The sequence below is a fragment of the Struthio camelus genome, chromosome 16 (assembly GCF_040807025.1).
Source record: "Struthio camelus isolate bStrCam1 chromosome 16, bStrCam1.hap1, whole genome shotgun sequence".
Lineage (NCBI taxonomy): Eukaryota > Metazoa > Chordata > Aves > Struthioniformes > Struthionidae > Struthio > Struthio camelus.
This window is the reverse complement of record NC_090957.1, coordinates 17,977,530-18,002,885: the sequence shown is the minus strand read 5'-3', so window position 1 is coordinate 18,002,885 and position 25,356 is coordinate 17,977,530. Positions and strand designations below refer to the sequence as shown.

The following is a 25,356-nucleotide window of genomic DNA, read 5'->3' as shown; positions in this document are numbered from 1 at the left end:
TCAGTTAAAGAAAACACTGATATTTAAAGAGAAAGCTATGAAGCTGAAGCTTATTAAGGTAATAAGCAGAACCTTTTGCACTGAATACTAACAACATTTAATTCCCTTTGTTCATATTGGGATTTTAATTTTTAATGTCATAATAGCTTGTTAACTAGAGAAATTTAAAGCAGTTATCCTTTAGTACACGGATTCCTAATCTTCAGACAACTCAATCAAATTTGGAATTTCACAACTGAGTTCAATGCAACGCTGCAAATGCCAGTTTTTAATGGTAGAAAAAGGAAGGAATCTACAAAAAAATGATAAAAAGTTTTAAGAACTGGGCCTGCATACAGGTCAGAAACAGAGAGAATTTTTCAAGAGAAAGACCCTTCCCACCCTTCCCACATGTAGTAACAGTTATAAAATCGGAGATCCTGAAAAACCTAAGGAAACGTGATTCTATTTTTATAAAGACCACCAGTTTTGGGTAGTCTCTTTTTTCAGCTTTCATCCTCCTGATCCAAGAGACCACAAGGCAGACAGTAAGAGTCTGTCACACTAGAGCTTTGTATTAAGACCCGCTGGTTAACCAGCATGCCAAAAAAAAAAGTTCATTGATATTCTGCAGGACAATGCATTCATCTCATCACTAACATGTGTGAAAACAAAACATAACTTATTGACATTCTAGTTCATGATGTAACGCCATATAATACACAATGAGTAATAAAAAAAAAAAAGCAAGACTTGATCTTTTCACCTTCTTGGTAGCATATGAGTGAAATAAGCAGCATATTCTGTAATAGAGAAAAAATCCAACTGCCCATCCAGCAATCTTACTACAGATACTGAGGTGCTATTACTTGTTCATTGTTAAAATGTCTCTTTAGTATTGTCTTGTGAAGACAAACCATGACATCAGCAAGAAAGCATGGACATCTGTCAGGGTACAAACAAATTATAATCAAGAAAAAGAAGTTAGAACTCACCTTGGTGATCCATGGGGGTTTGACACGGGGCTGGCAGTAGAGGAGAGGTTCTGTTCGATACGCTGATAATTCCGTAGCTGAGTGGGAACTGGAATAGGTGCCGTTTCGCTACGGGGGGATACTGAAGGCTGACAATGCCTGACGTTGGAAGGCATTGAAAGAGGAGATGAATATAGGTAGATAAGTCTCTCTCTAAACTGTACCATTGTCTAAATTTCAAAAAAAAAATCTGGGAAGCAGGTAAACAAACCGATTCTGTACTCCCTGCATGCAGTATAAGCTTAGCTTGTCCAAATCTAGCTCTAACGCTTCACAGAGGAAGACAAAGAACCACTTCTTACTAACTAGCTTTCTTACACTGTCTGGTATCGGATCGAGCTGAAAGGGCAGTACTAACTGAAGCACTTTGTCATGCATCACAGCAATCTACTGATCCCCGGGACTTCCTGCCAATCAGCCTGCTCTGTTTACCACATTTCAAAATAGCGTTCTAGGAAAACCCACTGCGTTAAGAACAGGAAGTTCAGCAGTGAGGCTGGAATGTGTACAAAAGCCACTAAAGCACAGAGATATCCCAAGAGACAGAGTGAACTTACAAAAGAAAACATGTTATGTAACCAGCTCCTGACAAAGTGACCGAAACCACACACCTGAACATTAATCCACAGACTCAAACTGCAGATTAGCATTACTCAAGTTCAGCTTGGTGTCATGACCTGGTTTACCTCCATGTTTCAGCTGATAAGGGAAATCAAACCATTGCAACATGATCAGTTATCAACACCCAAAAGATGAAAGAATTATGCTGAAAGAATTACAAACTAAAGGGCTTTTTGGAAGACAATCAGCTTAGTATCTCATCCTTTATTGACCATCTCTTCAGAGAATGGAAAGGCAAAGAAGAGAAATTTTTAGAGAAAGTGTGAAAAAAAGTTCTCCCACCCTTGCCACAAGCTCTAGAAAACAAGAAGTTACAGCACTCACTGCTTGGCTACAGCTGAACAGAAACCTGGATTTCTGATTCTATTTGTCCCATTCCCTTTGTTATCACTGGGAATGAAAAACTACTTCCTAATAGGCACAGTTCTTCCTTAGCAAAAGGAAGAAGTTTGTCCTCTACTGTCACCCAGTTACTAGATACTACCGAATGATTTGGAAGTCAGCTTGAACAGATCTCAGTAAATCTGTATTGGCACTCTTTGGCAGCCTCACCCATTTTACTGAATTCAAACCCATACTTGCAAAGTTTCTCAGCTGCACATGAGAGAAGTCCTAAGCCTGGTGCACCACAGTGGCCAGTCCGGCAGAAGACAGGATGAATCCGCAGCTGTGGCCACATGGTAGGCGGAAGGCCTTCGCATTAATGCGAAGGAAAGGCCTCAACAAGCGAAACCCCCCCAGACCGCAGTGGGCAGCCTGCTGGGACTAACACGAAAAGCTGAGGCAGTGCAGGGAGGCTCCACAAGCCTGACCTCCTGGAGAGGGGAAGCAGCAGTGACACTGCGGAGGCTATAGAGGTAGCTAGCTTCTACAGTGCTCAGCATGTGAAGAAGTACCTTCCCTTACTCTCACACAGCTTTGCAGGTAGATTTGAGCAAGCCTTACGTGCTGTAAGCTAAGTGGAAGCAGCAATGCTGTGTTAGCGCTAAGTACTTAGTCTTCCTTCCATCAGGGCTCCCCAGATCAGGCCCAGAGCGCTCTGGTTAGACATCTTCTAGTCTGATGTGGTTTGTTACTGGCTAGAGAAAGATGCCATATAGACACGTGCAGAGTTACAGGCAAATCTTGTTTCTGGGGGATCTAGACAGCAAAATAAGCATTTAACCAGAGAACTATGAACTGCCTCCACCTGTTCTGACCAGAGCCTGAGAAGCGTCACAACTCCTGCTTACCATAAAGCAGCATAACTATGGGTGCGATTCATCATTTGAACAACTAATCAGAAAAATCCACTCTTTCACAGGGAATAAGGACATTTTGTGAAAAATCCCCCACTAGGAACAGAACATTTCTCAGTCTGAAAAAAATAAAAGCAGTAACCTGTAGAATCAGACACATACTCCGCTTCCTTCAGACCATGTCCAAAATAGCCAGTTAGTCATCAGATTTGCTCAACCAATAACCAGATCAAATCATTATAGTACTGAAACACTGAAGTTGTGAACACTGGCCACTTATTTCTAATCACACAACCATTTAACTCTTATCTCACTACTGTATAAAGAACACACCTAGCATTTTTTTTTTTTTTTTTTTTTTTTACAAAAGTCTAAACATTGTGTATGACATAACTTAAAATAAGAAATTACAATGTATTTGCCCATGTCCAACATGTTAAAATCTAGACCAAATAGGTCTTTAAAAGCCAAACCATCCACATTATCTGCCCTTAAAGTTAAGAGTAAAGAGTAAAGTTTTCTTAATAGCCCATGTCAGCAAATTACATAAACTGCTTTTTATCAGCACAAAGTAGCAAACTTTTCTTATGACAAGCATTTTCTAAACAAATAACGCTGACTCACAATCCTGTAATATTAGCATAAGCCAAAAATGCAGCCAACATCATAACTCGATTCCCCATTTGGCCACTCATCCTCTTTCTATTTTGTATTGAAAACAGTAAGAAATGCATTACTTGGTCAAATGACAAATTTAACCCTCCTCTTTAGATACGAGATCAATAGTTAAACACTGTGCTTTACATTTTCCAGTAAAGGAAAGATCTCAGGTAGCATTTCTGAACACCAATTCTATTTCAAAACATCAGAAACCGTCTTCATCCATACAAAAGAAAGGGACCTTATTAACAGCACCGCTGATGGAAAAGGTGCAATACATGTCCAACTCTTTCATGTGGCTTCTTTGGTATCTTGTGAGACACAAGTGCCAAATTCATGGTAATAGCTTCTATGGAGCCCACACACTATTACCAAACAGGAGACAATCCAGCCACAGGAAGCTCGGCTTTATAAGTTCCTCTTCTCATACAACTTCTGAAAACGTATACTGCATTCAACATCTTGATTTGCTAAATGAGGAAAACGCTGTACTTCATGATATCAAAGGGACAGGTGAGTTATCTCTCTGAAGTTTCTGCTTTCCATCGGTTCAAAACTTAAATAGACCAAAAAAAAAAAAACCACACACTCTACAGACAGAAAGAATAATCTGCTTCAAGGAAATCTTTTTGGGATGCATCCGAGTCAGAAGTTAGCTGCAAAACTGTCGGCAACTGCAACACATTAAGCATAGAAACCCTGGAACAATATCCTAGCTTCTATTTCAATTCACTTTCCAGCAGTCATCCACAATCAAGATACATATAGAAGAAGGGAACCTTTTTAAAAGAGAGGAATTAAGCCTGCATCACGCACCTGTTACCTGTACCAGAAGCACTACTTCGAGATGAGGCTGAAGATGGTTTCTGTACAGTTCCTGAGCTTCCAGAAATAGTTAATGGCGACTGCCTGTGAAAACAAGAAACACTGTCAAAAGATTGTTCTTCATACAAGAAAAAGTATTTGCTTTCCAGCAAAACTTTCTGAATTCAAGCTGTTTACATACTCATATTAAATTCAACTTGGCATGTTAATCTTTAAGAAAGTCCACATACAGCAATGTAAACCCATCACTGCCAAAAACCCAGCAACCCCTTCTAAAGCTGCAGTATCAATTTTAGAACATGAGACTTCTTTTGGATAAAGCTCAGCACACCTACCCTCCACACATCAAGAACTCGCTTGAAGCCCGCCTGCCAGCTGCTCCCAATGGCATATCATCTACAGTAAGCAGAAGAACACATTGAAAACCCACATCACAGAGCAGAATCTCAAAAAACATCTCCAATATTACTGTTGTAGAAATAACCGTTTCTAACAAACTTCTGTGAACATACAAAAATTTTCCACAAACTGCTTTGTGTATGAGAATGCCTCAGGTATGACCTACAATAAAAAGATAATCAGGGAAAATAGCTATTAAATAAGGGTTTGGTTGGAGGTTTGTTTTTTTTTTTTTGCTATACTAACAATTTTGAAATAAAACCCACTGTTTAAGGTTACCAGGTATTAGCATTGGGAAACTTACAATAGTGTACAGTAGAAACACTTCAGAGATCAAGGCACTACATTAGTCAAATACACAACACAAGTTGGTGGCACTGTGTGGAAACCAGCAGACTGGCTTCATAACGACAAGTCAGGTTTGGAAGATGTTACAAAACGGTAATGTGCTAAATCCGAGTCTGCCTACTGTATAAGCTAGATCTGATGTCTAACCTTTCACGTTAAGCATCTGCTGCATTTTACCTGCACTTGTTTATTATCTAACATTCTACAGCATGGACTGTTCAGTTAGTCCAGAAGTCACAACGTGCCTGCCTCCACTGAGAGATTCCTTGGTTTATTATCAGCAGTTGTTTACAAAAGATTCATTTTTTCTAGTGCCAAAACACCAGTGTTTTTCGTGACTTTAAATGACTTCGGCATTATTGAACTCTCTGCCTGCATCACTGGCGTATCTAGCCACTTAGTAGAAGGTGAAAACATCCCAGAGGGACATTAGGATGCATATATACCAGGTAGCCTCTCTTCAAAGAGTAATCAAACCAAAGAAATGAGTTCTTATGTGAATTAAGATACATTTAGAGAAAAGAAGGCCAAACAATAACAGGACATAAAGGTATGCTATGAGTGGAAAATGTTTTAAAATACAAAAATAAGGAAGGTTCTTCAGATCACTTACATGAGTGATCTGAGGAGATGTTGTGCGGGACAAGAACAAAGTCATCTGTGTCACAAGAGGAGTTCTTGCTACTGGTACTGGCAGAGTCTTTAGACACTTGAAGATAGTTAGGAGGACCCAATGGAGGAGAAGACAAGTTTTCTTCTTGAATATGCTGCATGTCTGGCAGAGACTGGAAGGGAAGGGGAAAAAGAAAGAAGAAAAAAAAGTAAAAAAATAGCTATAAATCCAGTGATTCAGAATGTAGGGCGGTTCTTTTAACTATAACAATTCCAAAATAAGAATCATTGCTAGCTTTTGTGCAACTTGTTGAAAAGGATGCAGGGAGCAAAAAGCTGGAAAACAGACACATTTTGGGCTGGTTTTGGATTTAAGTCTTTAAAAATATAAATTGTATTTGAAGTAGGAGACTTCAAATACCTGTAATGTCAATTTAGACAGCTCTATATTAAATTGGCAGTGTATTTAATTGACTGCTATTTAATCAATTGTTCCTGATGATACAGACGCACCTCTTCTAAAAACCACATAAAATGAAAGCTGATAGTTCATATCAGAATAAGGGGTCTTGACCACAACAGCCAATTCATGAATTATCTGTAACATTCGTTATGTTGCAAGCCATGTTAGCATACCTAAAATTTGTTACTCTAATATTTGATTTTTCTTTTCCTTTTTTTTTTTTGTTAACCAAACAAAAACCAAGGACAAAAAAAGAACCCACAAAGCACAACACAAGGAGCAAGAGAAGACCAAAATGTCAGTGGAATTCTTCTACCTAAAGATGGTGGTACTCCTTGCTCTGCATTCTTTAACGTGACAGTTTACGCTGTCCAAGAACTGAAAGAGCGAAGCTTCAACAACTCTTGCCTAAACACTACAGAAAATATTTTTGAGAGACTGTTCTGAAAAACAGAGAACTTACCGGAGGAGAAGCAAAGCGACATGAAGGAGAACTACCACAGGAACTGCCAGAGACCGAGCCTGCGTATGTGGGCACTGGTACAGGACAAGCTAGAAGAGGAAAATCCAGGGGAAAGACAAAAAATGGAACTAACATTCTGAAAGGCTGAATTTCAAACAAATTCATTTCCTCACTGATTTGCTTTCATAAACTCTTATACAACTTATAAGCACAGCACATCCTTAGACATACAAAGGTATTTAAGTTTAATTCAAACATCAAAGAAACTGGTAAATAAGTATCACCTTTCAGTCCAGCATAAAATAAAAGGATTCAACTATTTCAGGCTCACAACAGAGCGTTATCAGTCAAACTCAGAAAAATGTCTCAAAAACACTCACTGTAATATTTGGCAGGTTTCCCCCTTCCCCCCAACGTTTACCACTTACACAAATAAGAGAAAAATCAAAACTACTTACACTTTTTGACCGTTGAAACCTGATCCAGGAAAGGGTGGTTGAAAAATGCTTCTATAGAACAAGAAACAGCAACTAACGTGAGTTAATGTACAAATGACATAGAACTTGATTCAGGAAAAGCAATGATTTATCACCCTCTGTAGTATAGGCTTCAATATTTCGAAGCCAGAGGGTGAAAAGCTTATGAAAGATTAAAGCCTTCTATGTTATATGTTGCAACTGCATTTGGAAAGGAAACACAATCAACTGGATAACTTCAAACCAAGAGCCCAGCAAGACAAATCAGACTGGATTACTAAAGGACATTTTATGACTGGGCTTAAGGACCATGTACAGTAGAAACCTTCTTCTAGTCATCATGAAATTGGGTTCTCTACATTCAATATGGCCTATTTCTCTTTTAATTTGTTTTTCAAAACGATAAGCATCTTTTACTTCAAACACTAAGTATTTCCACTTCAGCAGTGCCAGCATCTTTCCCAAGGACTGATGCTAACTTATTTTTGAACCTGTTAATGCTGCTCCTTAGGCAGCCAAAGATCAAAACAGAGCAGCAGCAATTCTCCTTCTCCCTTCCCAACAGGGAAACACACTGCCTGGGCAGCTGCTTCACAGTTTAGAGCAGAATTGCGTATAATTTTCTTTAACAATTTGTGGTCAGTTAACTTGTTACTGTTTCAACAACAGAAACATTTGCTTTTGTTTGTAACCGCATACATTGAGATGCATTTAACGGATTTAGTGCATCCAGCTGGCTAACAGTTTGCACAGTGGGTTTCATTCTGCAAGACGAGACTTTCAGCTAACCAGGGGAAATTGAGGGATGGTGGAAGCTAGCTGCACATCTTTGTGAACTATAATGTTCTAGCAGTTGAGGAAAAACAATGCTGTTCATTGGACCTAAGCAAATAACAAGGGGGGGGGGGGGGGGGAAACACATACTGCGGCCTGCAGTCTCTCTTCCTTCAACACCACTTTCTACAATGACCTGATAAGGAAGGGAGGCTAGCTGTAATGTACGAACAATATAATGATTAACTTTAATACGAGGATCAGGTGTTCTTGAGCTTTCGTACAACACCTGCTGTTCTATTTTATATTGCTATGAGATCAGCAAGATTTCCAATGCTATTTTTACTTTAACAACAAGCAACTGTGCTCAGTTATACACTCTCCCTTTCACTCCCTTTGCTAAGCACATTCCAGAGCAGCCCCTTTGAGGCCCTTCAGTGGCTTGGCCAAGGGAAACATGACTTTCATCACTACCAGTCTACTTTGTATTTTTCTTTCTAAGCACAAATGCAGTCCCCCACTGCTATAAAGGATACACTGAGTTTCCCCTCTCTGAAGAAACTGTAGGGATCAGCACACGCAGAGAGCAAGATGAAAGTGATTACTCAAAGTCTGCTTTCATGACTAATCAATTCTTCTACATACACAAATGTACAAATCAACATCTGAAAACTGTCACTGTCACATGGGGAATTTTACCTATAGTTTTTGGATTTCTTCTGGATCTGATTTCTGCTGAAATTTCTAAGGAGGGCAGTTAAACCCATTTATTTCAGTCATGTCCACACGTAAAAACCCATGCTGGGTTCTCAGAAGAGCAATATCTTAAGTTATGCTGCTACTGATGTTTTAAATATCAAATTATCTCCTCCAAAATTGTTTGATATTTCTTGAGAGCAAAACATAGCAGAAATTGAAAAGGAAAAAGCAAGCAGGGAAGTCTTAAGCATCTAGTGAAGAAGCAAAACGCCTTTGAACCTTCTTCTCTCCACAGCCTAACAAATACGAAAAGTTACTCTTCTTATCACAAATACACAGGAACCACATGTGTAAATTCAGTACTGCCTCCAATCCCAGCTTGCATGTATAACTGAACAGCAAAGCTCCAGTTTCATAAGCAGAAACCAAACTGAGCATGTCTCAATTTTTTTTGCGACTCACCCTAGGATCTTAGCATCACAAGAGCTAATAGCTCGTGGTAAGAAAAAGCTAGGCCTTATCTACAAAAAAAAAAACCCTGCAGAGACTCCAAGGTTTAAGCTCTTTCACCCCATTCCATAGATTAATGTTATGGATCACCTATCTTGTTGCTAAAACAAACCTCAATATAAAATGCATTGTTACTGATAAAAATAATTAATTTTAGCTAAGTTAACTTTAATTAGCTAAAAGTTCAAGATTAACATTTTCTGGGAGCTATGATAAAACCACAATAACCAACAGTGCAGTAATTTAAACAACCACCATGAATAACATGACATACAAATGCAAATAGGAAGAATTGATCAAGATTTAACTTTTGAGTTATCTTCTTTTAAAAATGCTGCCTTGGTTCACTTTTTAAAATATATAGGTATATATTTCATTAGCAGGAATAGCTAACAAAAATAACAGCAACAAAAACTCTTTTCAGAACTGAAGTGAGTAACAGACAATCCAGTCAGTACAAAGCACACACAAACCTAAACTCTACTCTTGATTAGTTTTGAAGAGGAAACAGTTCTAGCCATTCTGAATGAGTCAATGGTACTGAGCTGACAGCCTTGAAATCTTAAGAGGTTAAAACAATGTTCCGCAACCAAAGATCTCCAGCTAAAGAGGAAAAGCCAAAACACAGCAGTAAACTGGAGCCAAACAACTTCACTTTTGTTAAGGGACTGTCAACCTAGCGTGTACTAGGCTAAGCTTCCCAACTAGTCAAAATGCAGTCCTGAACAGGCATTGCAGTAATCTAATAGTATGCTAACTTCAGTCAAGGCACAGAAAAGATGCTGACCAAGTGGAAGTCTAAGTTTCCTCTCGAGTTACGGCAGTGGAAATGAGTTTCCCCAAGTGTTCACTTTACCTTTGTGATTGCCTGAGGCTCCTAAGGCATGTGCGTTCTCCAAACACTCTGATTTAAATCTTACTGCTGTTCTAGTGGTTGCCTGAGAAGTATCTCAAAAACTGGCCTACAAAGTTAAACTGGTTAAGCTGGTTTTCTTGAGAAATATGTAAACATCCCAGGTCAGATCCTAAGGAGAGATGCTCTGCTCTTCTGGGTGTTGCTTCCAAAGTCTAATAAAGATGGGGAAACCACATCCCAGCTCATCTATCAAACCAGAGTCCCTTATTGCTAATTTTCTGTATCAACATACACTTGTGTCAAGAATGACTAAAAAAAAAAAAGCTAACAGTTTGGCTGGTTTGGCCAGTTTCCCCTGGCCTACGTGAAAGTCTGTCTCGTTTCTGCTTTCAAGTGAGGTAGCCAAATGTTCACATTACAGATTCAGCAAATTATGTAGAATTAAAGCAACCCAGAAATAGGGTTTTTTCCCTCCAGAGATCTCTTCTCAGACTGGGAAGGAAGTATCTGTGCAAAGCAATCAACAAAGAATTCTGCTTTGCAGGTGCCATACTTCTTCCTGAAAGCCAAAAACATCTTCCACCGCTGTCAAAATCCGAGGCTTTCTATCCTTTTTAAAAATTTAGAATTCATGCAATATCAAGATATAGCTGCTGTTTTTACTGCTTTTTGGCTTTAAAAAGAAGTAGTGGAAATATTTCACTAAAACACAGAAGTCTTTAAAGCGAGCAATTTCTAAGTGCATTAGAAAAGAATTCACTCTAGCAAATATGAACAATTTTGATGTTACATCACATCTCTCATTGCCCTCCTAGAAACATACATTTAGCTTCCACATCAAATCAGATACAATCTGTATCACCATTAAAACACTTAAGATATTTGCACTCTTCAAGAGAAAGTAACAAGGAGTAAACAATTTAAAGCAGCTTCCTGAAATGGGGTTCTTCCCTTACTTTTTATTACATTTCTGCAACTGAAATGACATGGAGATCAGAAATATTTTCAGGCAGTCCGAAGCCAGAAGAGCAATTAAAGCTATATGAAAGGGACTGTGATGTGAAGTTTAAGGTATGTTATAATGAAGACAGTTGCATCCACTGGAAAATAATCAGACAGGAAAAACCTTTTTCCTTAGTCCTTGTGCAAATAGCTACCATATATCTGCTGGCCAGAGATAAAATCTCAGCTTGCAGAACAAGGGTTTAGTTGAAGTCATTCCCCAACAGTTACGGATGCACAGACATCAGAAGAGAAATGCTATAAATAGCATACCAACCTGTCATGTCAATACGTTTTTTTTTTTTTTTGAATCATTAACTTTCTAAATGCTTACAAGTATACAGTCATTACAAACATCTTGTTTCCTGGAAACAAAGAATTGCATGCGGGGCATTTGCACCTCATGATCTTGCATCAAGGAGTAGATGCTCCACATCAACTGCTTTTGGACTTGAATAGAACACTGAAGGAAGCAGAGCATTTAAAAACAAATCATCCACTCTCCATGACATTCAGTTACCACCACTTTTCTCTCCGAACTAACACTAGGGGAGAAATAAGGCCGCACTTGGAATAATTAAATCCATCCACATTTTGCAACTCAATCACAATCAGAGTCATACTTTACATATACCACTTCCTACTAACTGATAGCAGTTACTTAATAATTTTCTTTTTTTTTTTTGGCAACTCCGCCTCATTTATGACAACAGAACAAACAGGTTCACTTTTGGTGCAACTGGCTGTAGACAAAAAGTCAAGACAGTTATTCTGGCTACACAAACACAACAAGGAAAATCAAGAGAGCAAAAGGAAAAGTTACGTACCAAAGTCCATCCTATCTTTTTGGTTTCTCTGAAGCAAACCCAACAGGAGGTCAGCCAGATAAGCTGATGTTTCCCTAGGAATACTGCACATAGAAGGAAGCAAAACATACATTACATTTCTATTCATATCCATGCATTCCCTGGGTAGTACTCTAACTACCCAGGAAGTCAACGTTCTGCCACGTCCCTAAGTCTTTACTACACATGCTCAATAGCCTTAAGAGAGAACACTTTCAACTCAGGAAGGTACAACAAAGGCAAAATGCAACATGAGCCACAGATATTATAATTTTCCCTGTCAAGTAAGCAACGTTGAGTATTTTTATCAATCCCAGGTATTCCCAAAGATGAAAAAGTGCTCAGTCAACAAATATAAGTGACAGGAAAGGCCATGGTGACATACCTAGGAATCAAATTCCTGTTTTTTTCATAAAATATTCTCAAGTCTTGAGGACTATTGGCCTGCCAAATGAAAATGTACATTAATTAAAGCTCAGTTTAAGGGAGAAAACAGCTTTCGTATCCATGCACACACACACACACACACACAAAGGAGGCTTTTGCATATGGGCATGAAGGAGAAAATCTAAGCAAAGCAGTGACTTCAGTTCTGAGTATCCTTCTACATTTGCTCAGGACTGAACACACTATCCTACAAAGATTTAATTCTGAGCAACTTCTCCTTTGGTATCCTCAAGCTACACTTCTCCTTTGGTATCCTCAAGCTACCTGGCCTTTGAAGCATTGAAGCACACTACGCTCAGGGCATCACTCCTTACTTCTGCTTGCACCACTAGAAGGAAATACTCCAGGCATTTCCATGACAATATAAACAGCAATTGGAAAGAGGGAAGGTGAAATAAAGCGTTACCTGAAAAGGTGGTTTTCCAACAAGACACTGATAAATCACAGTTCCTATGCTCCACAGGTCTGCTTTAGCGTCATAGTGTTGAGACATAATCACTTCAGGGGCCTGAAAAGTACAGGAGACTCTTAGATGGCAAAACAAAAAACCAAAGCCGTGTAAGTACAAATCACAGTTTTTCTGCCACATCAGTCTCAGAGCACTATTAAAAGCCCAGTTTACTAAAAAGAGTAAATATTTTAAGGCAAAAGTAACATTTTAGACTGCATCATTACACAAACTGAAAGGTAACAATTGTATTATATTATCTAAAATGAAAGCTATGTTTTAAAAACATAGGCTAGAAATGCTGGCGTTCTAAAGAAACAGGCTAACAATCTGCATGTATGGAAATAATAGGTAAGTGTTCCTTAGTGGGTTTATGCATTCCTATTTGTGGGCAAATAACCAAGCACTTCACAAGCAATATCATTATCAGCATTTTACAGATAAGAACACCAAGACAAAGGAAAAGTCAAATGATTTTCCTATGACCACGCAGTAGGTTACTGGCAGTGCCACAAATAGCTCCAAAAAAAGTGATTAACTCCAAACTCTTTAAAGAACAAAAACAAAAAACAAGACACCCATGTGTGAGAGAATACACATTAATGTCCAGAATTAAATAACTGGAATAAAAACATCAAATTGTTTTCTATTATTAGTGTAAAGATCTTCTAGCTTCTATTCTATCATATTCCACTTCCCCAGAAACTGGGAAAGGGACGATGCCTACTTCAAGGTGTGTGGGGGGGGAGAAGGTTGTATAGGAGAATTAACTACTTTGAGACAAGAAATTGATGCCAAGATGTACTGCCTTTTAATTTGCCAATATTTTTCTTTCCTGCAGTGCTAAGGAACATTCAGTTTGTCTCTCATTCCTTCTCATTTTAACAATTGTGATCTCCAAATCACAAGACAACAGATGTTAATAAAACTATGAAAAGGTGAACCGCATGCCACTCCTAATACTCCTGAAGCAACAACAGGCATTTGCCAGTCTGCAAACAGTAAATTATTTCATTCCAGTAACGGAATGCTTGAGATAAGCAACATACTCTGAAAAATATTGCTACTTACCATATACATAGGGGAACCGCACAGAGTTGCGGCCATCATGTTGCTATGCAGATAACGAGCAAAACCAAAGTCAGCTATGTAAAGAAATACATTTGTCAGTGAAAGGAAAGATTTTTATACTTTTTACAGTCTAGAAATAGCTTTTACTGAAATCTGATATAATTACCAGTTGGAGAGAAAAAGCAGGTATAATATATAGCTAACTTCATGGAATAGCAAAATCTGTGTTGTATACTGAGAGAAGAACGCATCATCTTCCAAATAGCAAGCCAAAAAACAGCAGTGGCATCATTTGTACAAACTGCCGCTCAGCCAACTCTCCAGCTGCAGAGCGTGCTGTCTGGCATCAGCAGGAAAGGATTAAAGTCAGTGGCTAAATATAAATGGTTCATTAAGAGTGATGAATATACAATCTGCTTCAGTTAAACTACATCAGGTAAAAGTTTAAGAAATGAAAATTTTAGGTGCCTGAATTTTCACACAGGCAACAGGATCTGAAATTATCAAGTAAGGAAAGCAAGAGGGGAAGTTTTCTCTCTTCTGTGTTGTTCAGAAGATGAGATTTTGTTGGACTAGACCTCAAATTCTGCATAAGCAAACGCATACAAAGAACCTGTTAAAAGCAAGGTGTTTTTCAATGGACACTTGACAGACAAAACAATGAGATATCAAAATTCCTGAAGTCTTCTATGAAGAGAAGTTTGGTAGTATCCTGAACAGCTGATATCTCTCCCCAGCTACAATGCCAAACCTCCCTCTGCCAAAAATAGGCCATAACCCTACATATCTAAACCTTTCAAAAAACCCACGGGGGGGGGGGGGGGGGGGGGGGTCTACCACAAAAAAGCCTCTCTGGAATTGTGACTGGCATCCCACATGCATACTTTTTTGAAATGGGCAAAAGGCCATTCAAAGTTTCAAAAATTACAGATTTACATCTTCTTAAAATAGTTTAATATGAGAAACATCAGCTTGATAGGATTTTTCTTCCTGCAGATTTAATCAAAAAGCTCTTTATGACCCAAGTTTCTTTATACTTAAAATCTGCATTACAGCATAAAGCTCATTTTCTAGACTTACTGTCTGATTTGCATCAGTTTAATACACAGCATCAACTGCATAGCCAGTACATCCTCTGTGCTTTAACTGCTTTTGAGTAGAGAAGCAACCAATAGTGATGATTTACCCTTAGATGAGAGAAAAGCATATTTACCTATTTTGATGCGTATGCCACTGACGCTTGACTTCCTGCGACTTGCATAAGACAACAAAATGTTCTGTGGTTTAAGATCCCTATGAATGATTCCTTTACTGTGTAGAATACGCATAGCTGCTGCAATCTGCTGGAGGAACACTCGGATGGTATCTTCACTAAGAGTTCCTTTAGCTGAAAATTGTATATACATTAGCACAGATGAGAAAATAAATATCTTTGGGCAAAAAGCAATAAATTTCACAGTAATCAACAGTGAAAATAATGAAGACAAATCACAGTGAAATCTATTCAAAACAATCCACTTTCCAGTATTCTTCTATAAATGTACACTCTCTAATTATATATTCATCTCCATTGTTTTATTCTAGCTTCAGTACTCTAAATTATCTGTTTTTACAGTGGTTTATTCAATTCAGTAGCAGAATAATTGTAAAACTTCTCAATTACCATGAAATTCTAAACCCTCTAAAAAGGCAAAACTCCACAATTCATAACATTAACAGTATGTATGATTAGGTTACAACCCAAAACTTTAAACTTGTTTTTTCTTTAAACAAGTTATGTGTATGCAGATAACCACTCTGATCACAAATTTCACCCACGATAAAACATATCCTGAAGAGAAAAACTAAAATGTATTTTTGAAAGTCTCTTCAGAATATATTGCTCATTCTGCAGCCTGAGAAAGTACTGAATAGGGTAGAGCTGGATTACACCATATGAGTCTTTCCAAAGATTTTAATGGGAGGTGCAATGAGCTTTTAATATACACAGTTACCGTAACAATAGCTGTTCACAAAGAGATTCATTCAACATACTGTAGATATAAAGGCAAGTAGAAGAATAAAGATGGTCGCCAGAAAAATATGAAGATTAAAATATTTGCTCAAAAGTTTGTTTTTAAGACGAATCAACTTGCGATTCTGCAACTTCTGCCTTCACTTTGGGCAGAGCCCTGCTGAAGGGTGAAATCTTTATTGAGCCCAAACCTCCTCTTTGCACAAAGTCTCATTATATAAGTAATCAGTATATTTTCTAAGATCACATCTGGGGAAAAAAAAGCAGAGAATATGAACACCCGAAGGGAGGAACACCCGAAAATATGACTTTAAAAATAGAAACTCAAATTTTTCACCATGCTACTTCTGGCTAGATAACTCTTGTCACATATAGAAAATAAGGGAACATTATATTCAAGTGTTTTGGAAGCAGTGACAAAAATCATTTTCTGTCTATGCATTATTGTTATTCACCTTTATTCTTAGTTTGTGGATTTTATTTTTAATTACAAAGTGATATTTAAAATAACTTGGAATTATTTTTAAATAAATGCAAAACCTTATTTCTTCCTGCAGCGTCAAAACGTATTTTTCAAGCTCTGGAGTCATATACAAAACACAACAAACAGCACTCTGCTGATGACCTTGACTGGAGACAGTATACAACACTAAACAGACCCTTGGTTTGTCCCTGTACAGGCATTAAGATTTTTCTCCATTAGTTTCAAGAAAACCATTGGAAAGACTGTACAAGAGACAGGTGACAGCACTCCAGCTCTCCAAAAGCAAAAGGCATCTTCTCCCCCCCAAATAAAAGAAAGTGGAGCAACCAACAGAAAATTGAAGCAGGCTCTGCGCAAGGCACATGTTGCGACCCAAAACCCGCAACCCATAATTCCGGCTTAACATTTACAATTGGAGCTTCACCATTTTGAAGCACTTGTCTGTCTAGCTTTATTAGTGTTAAGACCAAATGTGCATCACAAAGCATTGATCAAGTATCCTGAAAATTAACTGGAACACATCCAGAAAGTTTTGACATAAGAGTTGTACTTTCTTTCACATTATACTTTTGGGAAGAAGAACAAGGAGGAAGGACAGCTCCAGTTCTGCTACATAACCACACTCCTTCGTACGATGGGAAACAACCTTACTATATCGGAATGCAGCATTCCTAGCACTTGTTCAAAACTGTTCCTACAAAGCAGCTAATGTAGCACTGATTCATGAATTCAATGAATCTTATAATGAGGGCTCTCTAAGATCACACCAGGTGAACAAGCATTATGGAATTATAGCCATTCCATAAATAGGAAAATAAAGTATTTAAACCACAAGCAAAATCTCAGAAAAATACTGTTGGCTTACACAAATACAGAACATAAACATGTAACGCAATAGCTTCCTAACAGGGAAATAGAGTAATCAATTACCTTGTAAGTAATCTGCCAAATCCCCACCATTGCAGTACTGTTAAGAAAAAAAGTTTTTACTCAAAAACATAAGCACTGAAATATGCATAATATGAGTATTTTTATTTGGTAATCTTTTTATTAAAATGAGAAGATCTTTTCCAGTTGTTTGTCTTAATACTGTTTTGCCAATTATTTATAGTTATTAATTCCAGGTGTAACATTTCATTAATACTTTAAGTTTCAAAAAATGACACTGAATAATTTATAGAACAAAAACACCGATAAATTTAGTACTGCATATGAAATTAACGATCTTATTTTCAGAATTACTTGTTTTAGCAGGTCAAAGTTATTTTGTAGCTGTGCCCATTAGGTTAAAATCTTTTCTTTACTTAAAAGTCTTGTTCAAAAATCACCTTTAAAATCAGCTAGAAATAAATATATGTTGACACATACCTCCATTACCAAAAAGACAGAATTAGGCATTTCCTAAAAGAGAAGAACAAGTCCCATTTATGCATGTGACAAGACAGAGTCTAGAATACTCGCATTAACTAAGCGTAGCATGTGATTTTCAAATCAACTGAAAGGCACTGCTCTGGTGGTAGCAAATATCAAGTTTCCTATAATTAAAAATTTCACATTTTAAAGTGGCATTAATAGATATAAAACAGTCACCAGACAAAATTCTGAAGACTGAAGCTATCCTTTCAAAGATCATCATACTGTAAATAGTATCAGTTTCTGGTGTATGCTGCTCCCTTAGAATTCAATTGCCTCAGATGATCTCTCCACGAACACAACTTCTATATTAAGAGCCCCTACTAATCAGAATGCCTTTGCTACCATAGATCACTGAAATGAGGCAGTAACGGGACAGTAATATTTAGTTGCAAATACACTGGAATCAATTCAAAATTGAAAGCAAGACAATTTGGCTATGAAAACCAGTTTTCTACAGGAGGAATTCCAAAGTTATGTTCCCTGCTACTTGGCAAAACAAGCTTTGGTTCTGTCATCTGAAAAACTGAAGGTCAGTCGGAAATCAGAGCACTCTGTTAAACGCCTGAAATAAACTTTGGATCCCCAAGTGCACTGTTTTGTAGGATACTTAGTTCAGGATTCTTGCATACTTTTGTAAATTATCTCCCTCAAGGAGTCACTGGAAGAAGCATGTCTCTGTCATGGACTTAATACCTTAGGGCAAAGATATGATTTGATATGGCAGTCCTATTGAGATTTTCCAATGCACTGACCTCTTTTGACCTATTTGCAACTCGAATTCCCTCTCTTGTAACTGGGTAAAAGTTACAGAAAGACAGATTAGGTAAATTCTAACTAAAAACTGTCTACATACTTCACAAAATGCAGTGAAGACTTCTGTGCTTAAACCTGACTGTTACAAGAACATTCATCTTTTTGCAGACATTTATTTTGCACCAGGGAAGAAAAAGCTTGCCTATATATACACACACACACCAATAATTAACATTAAGTTTTCTACAAAGTCTCCTGCTTAAAACATTTTTCTTGTGCCTACAAAGCTGAAAACGCTTACAGATTTTAGACAATGTAAAAACATTTTTCCCCTCTGAGCCGAGTGGGTAAGAATAAAAGCAAAAGAACATGAGGACAACTAGAAGGAAGAAACAGGCAAATGGATGCTAAATGGGATGGTGTTTTAGCTAAATGGTACACTACATCAGTTTCACTTTAAAATTAACTTAAAGCATAGGTTGTCTGAGAGTTTGTGGGAAAATATGTTTTAAAGATACTTGAAGGAAGAGCGTGAGAGGGCACAGCAGACAAGGTCAGGCATGTACCACAGTTGGAAGCAGAACCGTAGACAGCCTGACTATATTCCGCAGACTAGTGCCAAAAAAGTCAAAAGAGACATTGCACAGCAAAACAGAAGCTGTGAGCTTAGCCACCTTTCTCAGTGTTTCTTTAAAAACTTAGCACACGTTCAGTTTGACCACACTGGCAAGAAGTGGCACAACAGAGAGTAATTTTCAAGGGTCCACAAACAGGTCAGTTGAGTTAGGAAGCTAAAAACAAACAAATCCAAACAAACAAACCCCACAAGAGCAAACAAACAAAAAACCCTCTGTGCTTCGACTACAACCCCAGAGCTGGATGCGAAGATGAATCGGGGGACACTGACGCCTTCAGTAGGTGCTCACCGCAGGCCCAAACTAGGGAAACAGATTTCCCTAAATGTCACACACAGCACAGAGCACATGGATATCATAACCCATAAGAGCTGAGCTCTACCAACACATCACAGATACAGATATTCACTGAAGCTTCCAAGTTATCAAGAATATATATTTAAATCTAAATAAACATCAACGCTAAGTAAAATCAGCTTTGTCAGGCAAAACTCGACAAAAACATCAAACAAACGTCAGGAGGAGGGTCAGAGCAAAATGGCTTCATGAAAAGAATTCTCCTTCCTGAAAGGGAAACTTTTACTCAAAAATTCCTCAACTTCAAATGATGTTACCCTAGAAGAAAGAAAAAAGAAAGTTTACAAGTGCTTTGAACAGTAACTTCTAAGGTACTGTCAAGCATTACTGCTATTCAAGAGATCTTTATTAAGAAGATACCTAATGCATACACAACTGCAAGAATAAACACAGTTTGAGGTGAACTGGATGTTTTAAGGTTAATAGTACCAGGCCGCTTCCCTTTCTGGAAGCACTTACTTTAGCCACTCTCATCTGCGTTCCAGAAAGGCACTTGAGGTTTCTTCCAGCTCAGAACATCAAGCGCATTACAGATTTGTTTACATTTTGACATCAGTTTCAAAGAAAGCAAGTTTCTAGGAACATTAGTCAGGTCTGCTGGGAACGAAGAGCTAACTCCAACCAATATAGAATATTAAAGCAGCAGTAGATCACATTTGGGGATGTCCCAACTTTTCAGTGTTTCTGAAACAGCTGCAGCCAACATGAACCATAATTTGCAATCTTACAAATATCTCAAAACTGAGGTGCATTTTATCAGAAAGTCAAGACATTGAGGCAAAAAAGAGAGACAAATAACTACCTCCTCTGTAGATTACTAAAAATATGAAACAAACTTTGTTTCTTTCTACATTACTCCTTTGCAAGAAACTCTTCTGAAGCAAAAATTCATCTTCTTTCAGGAAACCCAAGGACATCAAACAGCTACCCACATCTATTATAGCATCTGAATAGTCTATCAGCACTAATTAAAGTAATTCCAAATACTTTTCATCATTTTGCCCAACAAAAGCTAGCCTCATACTTGGAGAAAAAGGGAGGAAGCCAGGACACCTGCTTCTACTCCCTTCTCTGACATACTTTCTTCTGTGACAGTAAATAAGCCTCCCTGACTCCTTTCTTCAAGCTTGACAAGAGAAATCATCATTCCCTCAAACTGGAATCATAAGCAGCAATTCACTGTAAAATGCTCTGAAGTTTTTGGAACAGGAGTTGAGGAATGTTCTCATACAAAATGAGAAAACAGAAAGCTATCATCGGTTATCATTAACTTCTCTTGTGCTTCAAACTAACACGTCAGTCCATACTCTGAGATTGCAATTTATCAAACCGAGAATTCTGCCAACTGAGAATCACGTCGCTACAGGACGGCAATGATATGCAAAAGAGTAACTCAGCTAAAAGCGTGGAATTTGTCTCTTCTCCAGTGAAAAGAAAGCTTAGCTAGTGGATATCCACTCGAACATAGTAATCCCACGAATCAGAAATAAGAGTTCCATATTAGCAGGGAATTAGTGGCTCAGCTACATAACATAAGCTGCTGGTTTTCTGCAGTGTATGACAGCATGTAATGCTCAGCTCATGACAGACATTTATGCATCACAGAACTAAGAGAATCTGTTTTCTGGATTCCCTTGGAAGTAAAGTCCTTTGAAATGAAATTCTTCCCTTTAGAAACAGAGTTTATTATTTATTATTAAGGGCCATACTAGCCCTTAACGCTTCTACCTCTCCAGGCAGGAAAGCACAATCTAACTATATGTGAGCATATTACTGAAGTCAAAGTAAAGAGCGGGCTGCAGAGTTATCTGGCCACCCCCTAGACAGCTGGAGAAGTGGACAGGGCCAAAGAGTCTGCAAAGGAAGAGCACACATGCACACACCCAGGTTCAGCAAAAACAGTGCTGTCTTAAAACAGTTTACATCGTCTCCTCCTTCTGCCAATCACCCACTCTGAAGGCAGGCTCTTCTGGCCATTGCGTACAGGTAGTGCTATGAATCTCATCTTTGGTTTCTGAGAAATAACAGCAAACTGACAATAAAGTAGAAATACAAACTCTATATTAAATATCCACCCAACATAAGTCTTCTGAATGCAATTTTAAATTAAGAACTGAACTATTCTATTAAACTCTCAAGCTTTATCTGGACTTATAAGTCTCTCCAAATGAATCCCTGGATATTTAATTCCCATAACATTTTGGCGTTTAAAAATCTGCATATATCACATGGAAATTGTAATTAAAGCCTTATCCAGACTACAGTATTTTGCATTTTTAATGAAAATACAGAATGCTTACAATAATTTACAGTAAACATTTAGACTGTAGTGTTGAGGCATTTACTACAACAGTTCTACAAATACGCTAAAGTTCACCCACTGTATTCAGATTACCCATTCCAGTCTATTCTCCAGATATTTGGGACCTGCTCTACAATTCACTAGTCATTTTACAGATCACCAGGGCTTTTTTAGCCCAATGTGCAACTTTGTCCACAAAAAGATTATATGAGTTATCTTGGTTCCTGTATAATTTTCATTCTCAGTTCGGAAAGGGAGCTTCTTTGCAACAATATTATTTAGGAATACAAAACCCTACCAACATTAAACAGTGTTTCCAACTGTTGTCTCTCCCATAGACTACGTTCAAATAGCATCGCTCAGTTTTTTTCTTGACTAACAATAATGAAACAAATCACTAGGTTAAAGTTATAGTAAGAAGTAGAGTGAGCTGCCTTATTGTAAGCAGATGAGTCTTTATTAAATCAGCAGAGCAGACCAGAGGTTTCACAAAGATTTTCCCAGTCTGATCAAAAGTTGTATCTAATTCATATTACAGAAGTAATATTTTGCATAGTGCTGATACCTAGCTGCCAAGCCACATTTCGTACCGATTTGCCCTCATAACCAAACATCTTTCAATACCCCACCAATGCAAACTTCAGTTCAAAACATCTGGAATAGTTCATCAATTCAGTTTCCCACGTTTTGCATTACTGTTTGTGGCCAGCCTTGTGTTGGGAATACAACCTCCATTTTGAGAATATATTCAGAAAACAAGTCAAATTCAGTATGCATCTTTCTCCCCATTTAAATTATTTTGCTGAGATAGCTATTCCTATCATCATCCTCTTGACTAGTGATCTTCGTTGACTTGCTAAACAGAGCAGAGTGCTCAAAAAGGAAAAGATTAGTAAACCAATGTGCTTCTGATCTAACACTCAGGAAAAAAGATGACCTAGCAAGCTATTTTAAACTACTTCTTGAAACAGTAAAAAGCTTTTGAAAATTTACGTTTACATACAGTTTATAAAATTATTGCCGTTGAAGTTGTTCTGGCCTATGCTTCTACCCGTCCTAGAAAAAAAAAAAACACCACTAGCAAAACAAATGTATGCTCTGTTGAAACAATTACAGAACACGGCTTTTCCCTGCATGTCTTGCTTTTCTGCTTTAAGTTTTCTTGACAAAAATCTGGTTTTGTCCCTTCTTATTCTGAATCTAGGTTTTCCTTTTAAGATGAAGTAAAAGATAGCAAAGGCTAAAAGAAACAATTTTACAATTCTGAAAGTTAACAGATAATCCCTTTCCAAAAGGTTTAAGCAGCTATATATTTGCCAAAACTTGCTCTGTTTGAATCCCAGACTTCAAGCAGCTTTCTCAGGGGAAGAAAAGCTCCAACCCAAATCACAGGCTCTGCAGAGTAGTTCCATTTAAAAGACATTAATTGCAAAAGAAGTCAAAACATCCATAGTTACTTCTGTCAGTTGTTGCTAGAACTCTAGAGTATTGGCAGACACATACCCTAGATTTCTTTTTGGTTAGGAAGTCCTCCTTTAGATAAAACTAGTCTGCGATGAGCTCTTAGCAAGCTGCCAAAGCAAAAAATGATGGCAAATAAATGGTTACTACACTTTTGCTCCAGTTTGTAAATTCTGTTTAGCAGCATTTTATGATCCGAGTCCCAAGAGCATGAGCTAGCCTGAAAGCAAGTGTGCTGCTATTAACTGATTACATTTCTGATGTTAATTTATGCTGTATTTGCTGTAATTTCTTGACCAGAAGTATAATCCTCATTTTTTTGGAGCAATAAACATATTTGGCAAAAGTTCTAATGATTTAGCGAAAAAGTACTGGTCCATATTTTTTTTAAAGCTATTTATCACTGTATTACATGAGACTTTCATTTTGCTTTCCCAGTGCACCACAGCAGCAGCTTCTAACATGAAAGGACTGAACGTTTTGTAAGTTCCGACTAAATGTTAAGTCTCAGGCTAAATGTCAGTTGACTTCTCCCTGCAGGATTCAAATAGCATGTATGCTTGCCAATTATTCACATAAAAGAGCAATCAGCCATGGGAAACATACCACAATAGCAGTATCACTCACTCTCTGATATGTGGAATGCCATACTTTTATATGGTAGGTATGAACGTGAGTAGTCAAATAGACTGGCCGGCTACACAACACGACGGAAAGGCAAAACTGTTCTCAGCACAAACACACACCATTCAGCACACTCACATACTCAAAGACCTTCTGAAACAGTTTTGGAATACCGACTATAGTATCCAGGCACGGCAGGTGAGTTAAGGGCTATGTGGTAACTTCAGCTCTTTGCTTCTATGGGTCAGATAAACTAACCGGCCCTCCCTAGCCTTCGACTTCTCTAGCATCATTCTTCAAAGGCTGTTATGGTGGTGGATGACCTTCCGGTTACCAACAACTGCCAGGTGGTGTTTCAAAACTTTTACATTTCTTAAATGTAGGAATTTTTTTTTTTTTTTGGTCTAAAACTACTTTTATCATTCTAGGAGAAAAAACAGCAAAATTATCTGGACAACACGTTTTCATACAACTATTCCCGTTCAGGAAGAACGGATACTGACAAATACAGGGGCCTTAATCAAAGAGCTGAGGAAAAAAAAAAAGATATTGAGACATCCTCACTTAAAAGAGCATCGATGGTCCAGAAAAGGCTATGATAAGAGCCTGGAGGCAATCGAAGCAGGGGGGCACCAAGCTCAAGAGTACAAACACCAGAACGCTTGAAGCAAACACCCCAAGAAACACAGGCAATTCCACCAGACCAGCAGGGGAGTCTGTGGATAACCCTAACAAATATACTTAATTTACATTGGTTAAACAGCAGAAGCAGCTGTAGGTATTTTATCTGCTCTGCACCAACAAGCTAAGACAAGGACCAATTTCTGTTCAGAAATTGTTTCTCCAATAACTAATTTCTGACTTGTTATCTCTAAACTACTGTTCAAATAGCGAACTTCAGACCCCATACAGTGAAGACATTAATTCACTCTACTAAAACACCTCTCTCCAAGATACATTACAGGCTTTCATTCTGGTGTCTGACATTTTAAAGAGGTTTTGAATTAAATTCTTTGCTAAAACAGGCACTGTCTGGCAGTGTGAAAAGATGAGCTCTATTCAACACACACTTGGGATCATGAACTGTACAAAACTGTAAATTCATGGCCTAAATATAGCACATTCCAAATAGCTTACTGATACCTTCATACTCAGTGGAGCATTTTGTCCAAGGACCGCTTTACGCTGTTAAGGTTGTTTTAGATTCTCTTTGCTTTTGAGAAATAGTGCATTACATTTCCCTCATTAATGTGATGAGATCCAAGATTCTCTGATCTTCTTTGCAGGATCAATGATATCCCATAGCATTACCATAGGACAAGAGCTGCATTTATATATTCTTATACCGTTTTAATGTTATGGGCGTTTATTCTGGAATGAAAGAATATCAAACTCTTGCACAAGAAGGTAAGTAAAAGAAATGTCTCAACAGCTGATGTCTTGCTATCCAGCTATTATATTTTCATTTTTTTTAAACATTTCATACCATGAAAAACCTCATTTCACCTTTAGAGATGAATTGCACATATTTGTTTTTCAG

The 25,356-nt window shown here is 37.8% G+C and overlaps 1 protein-coding gene across 3 annotated transcripts in view; it reads right to left on the bottom strand.

Annotated features, from left to right (window-relative positions):
* The window catches only part of ULK2 (unc-51 like autophagy activating kinase 2), a 44,381-nt gene that overhangs the window by 12,360 nt on the left and 6,665 nt on the right, over nucleotides 1-25,356 (bottom strand). For 2 of the 3 annotated variants that reach the window (XM_068910474.1, XM_068910475.1), the window contains exons 4-16: nucleotides 17,637-17,669; nucleotides 17,199-17,235; nucleotides 14,984-15,157; nucleotides 13,771-13,844; nucleotides 12,658-12,759; nucleotides 12,190-12,248; nucleotides 11,787-11,869; nucleotides 7,101-7,151; nucleotides 6,643-6,731; nucleotides 5,718-5,889; nucleotides 4,693-4,753; nucleotides 4,349-4,441; nucleotides 975-1,112 (exon numbers count right to left, since the gene is read on the bottom strand). In XM_068910474.1, the coding sequence (XP_068766575.1) occupies nucleotides 975-1,112; nucleotides 4,349-4,441; nucleotides 4,693-4,753; nucleotides 5,718-5,889; nucleotides 6,643-6,731; nucleotides 7,101-7,151; nucleotides 11,787-11,869; nucleotides 12,190-12,248; nucleotides 12,658-12,759; nucleotides 13,771-13,844; nucleotides 14,984-15,157; nucleotides 17,199-17,235; nucleotides 17,637-17,669 (1,166 nt within the window). The remainder of the gene's footprint in view (nucleotides 1-974; nucleotides 1,113-4,348; nucleotides 4,442-4,692; nucleotides 4,754-5,717; nucleotides 5,890-6,642; nucleotides 6,732-7,100; nucleotides 7,152-11,786; nucleotides 11,870-12,189; nucleotides 12,249-12,657; nucleotides 12,760-13,770; nucleotides 13,845-14,983; nucleotides 15,158-17,198; nucleotides 17,236-17,636; nucleotides 17,670-25,356) is intronic. The other variant, XM_068910476.1, reaches the window with a different exon arrangement.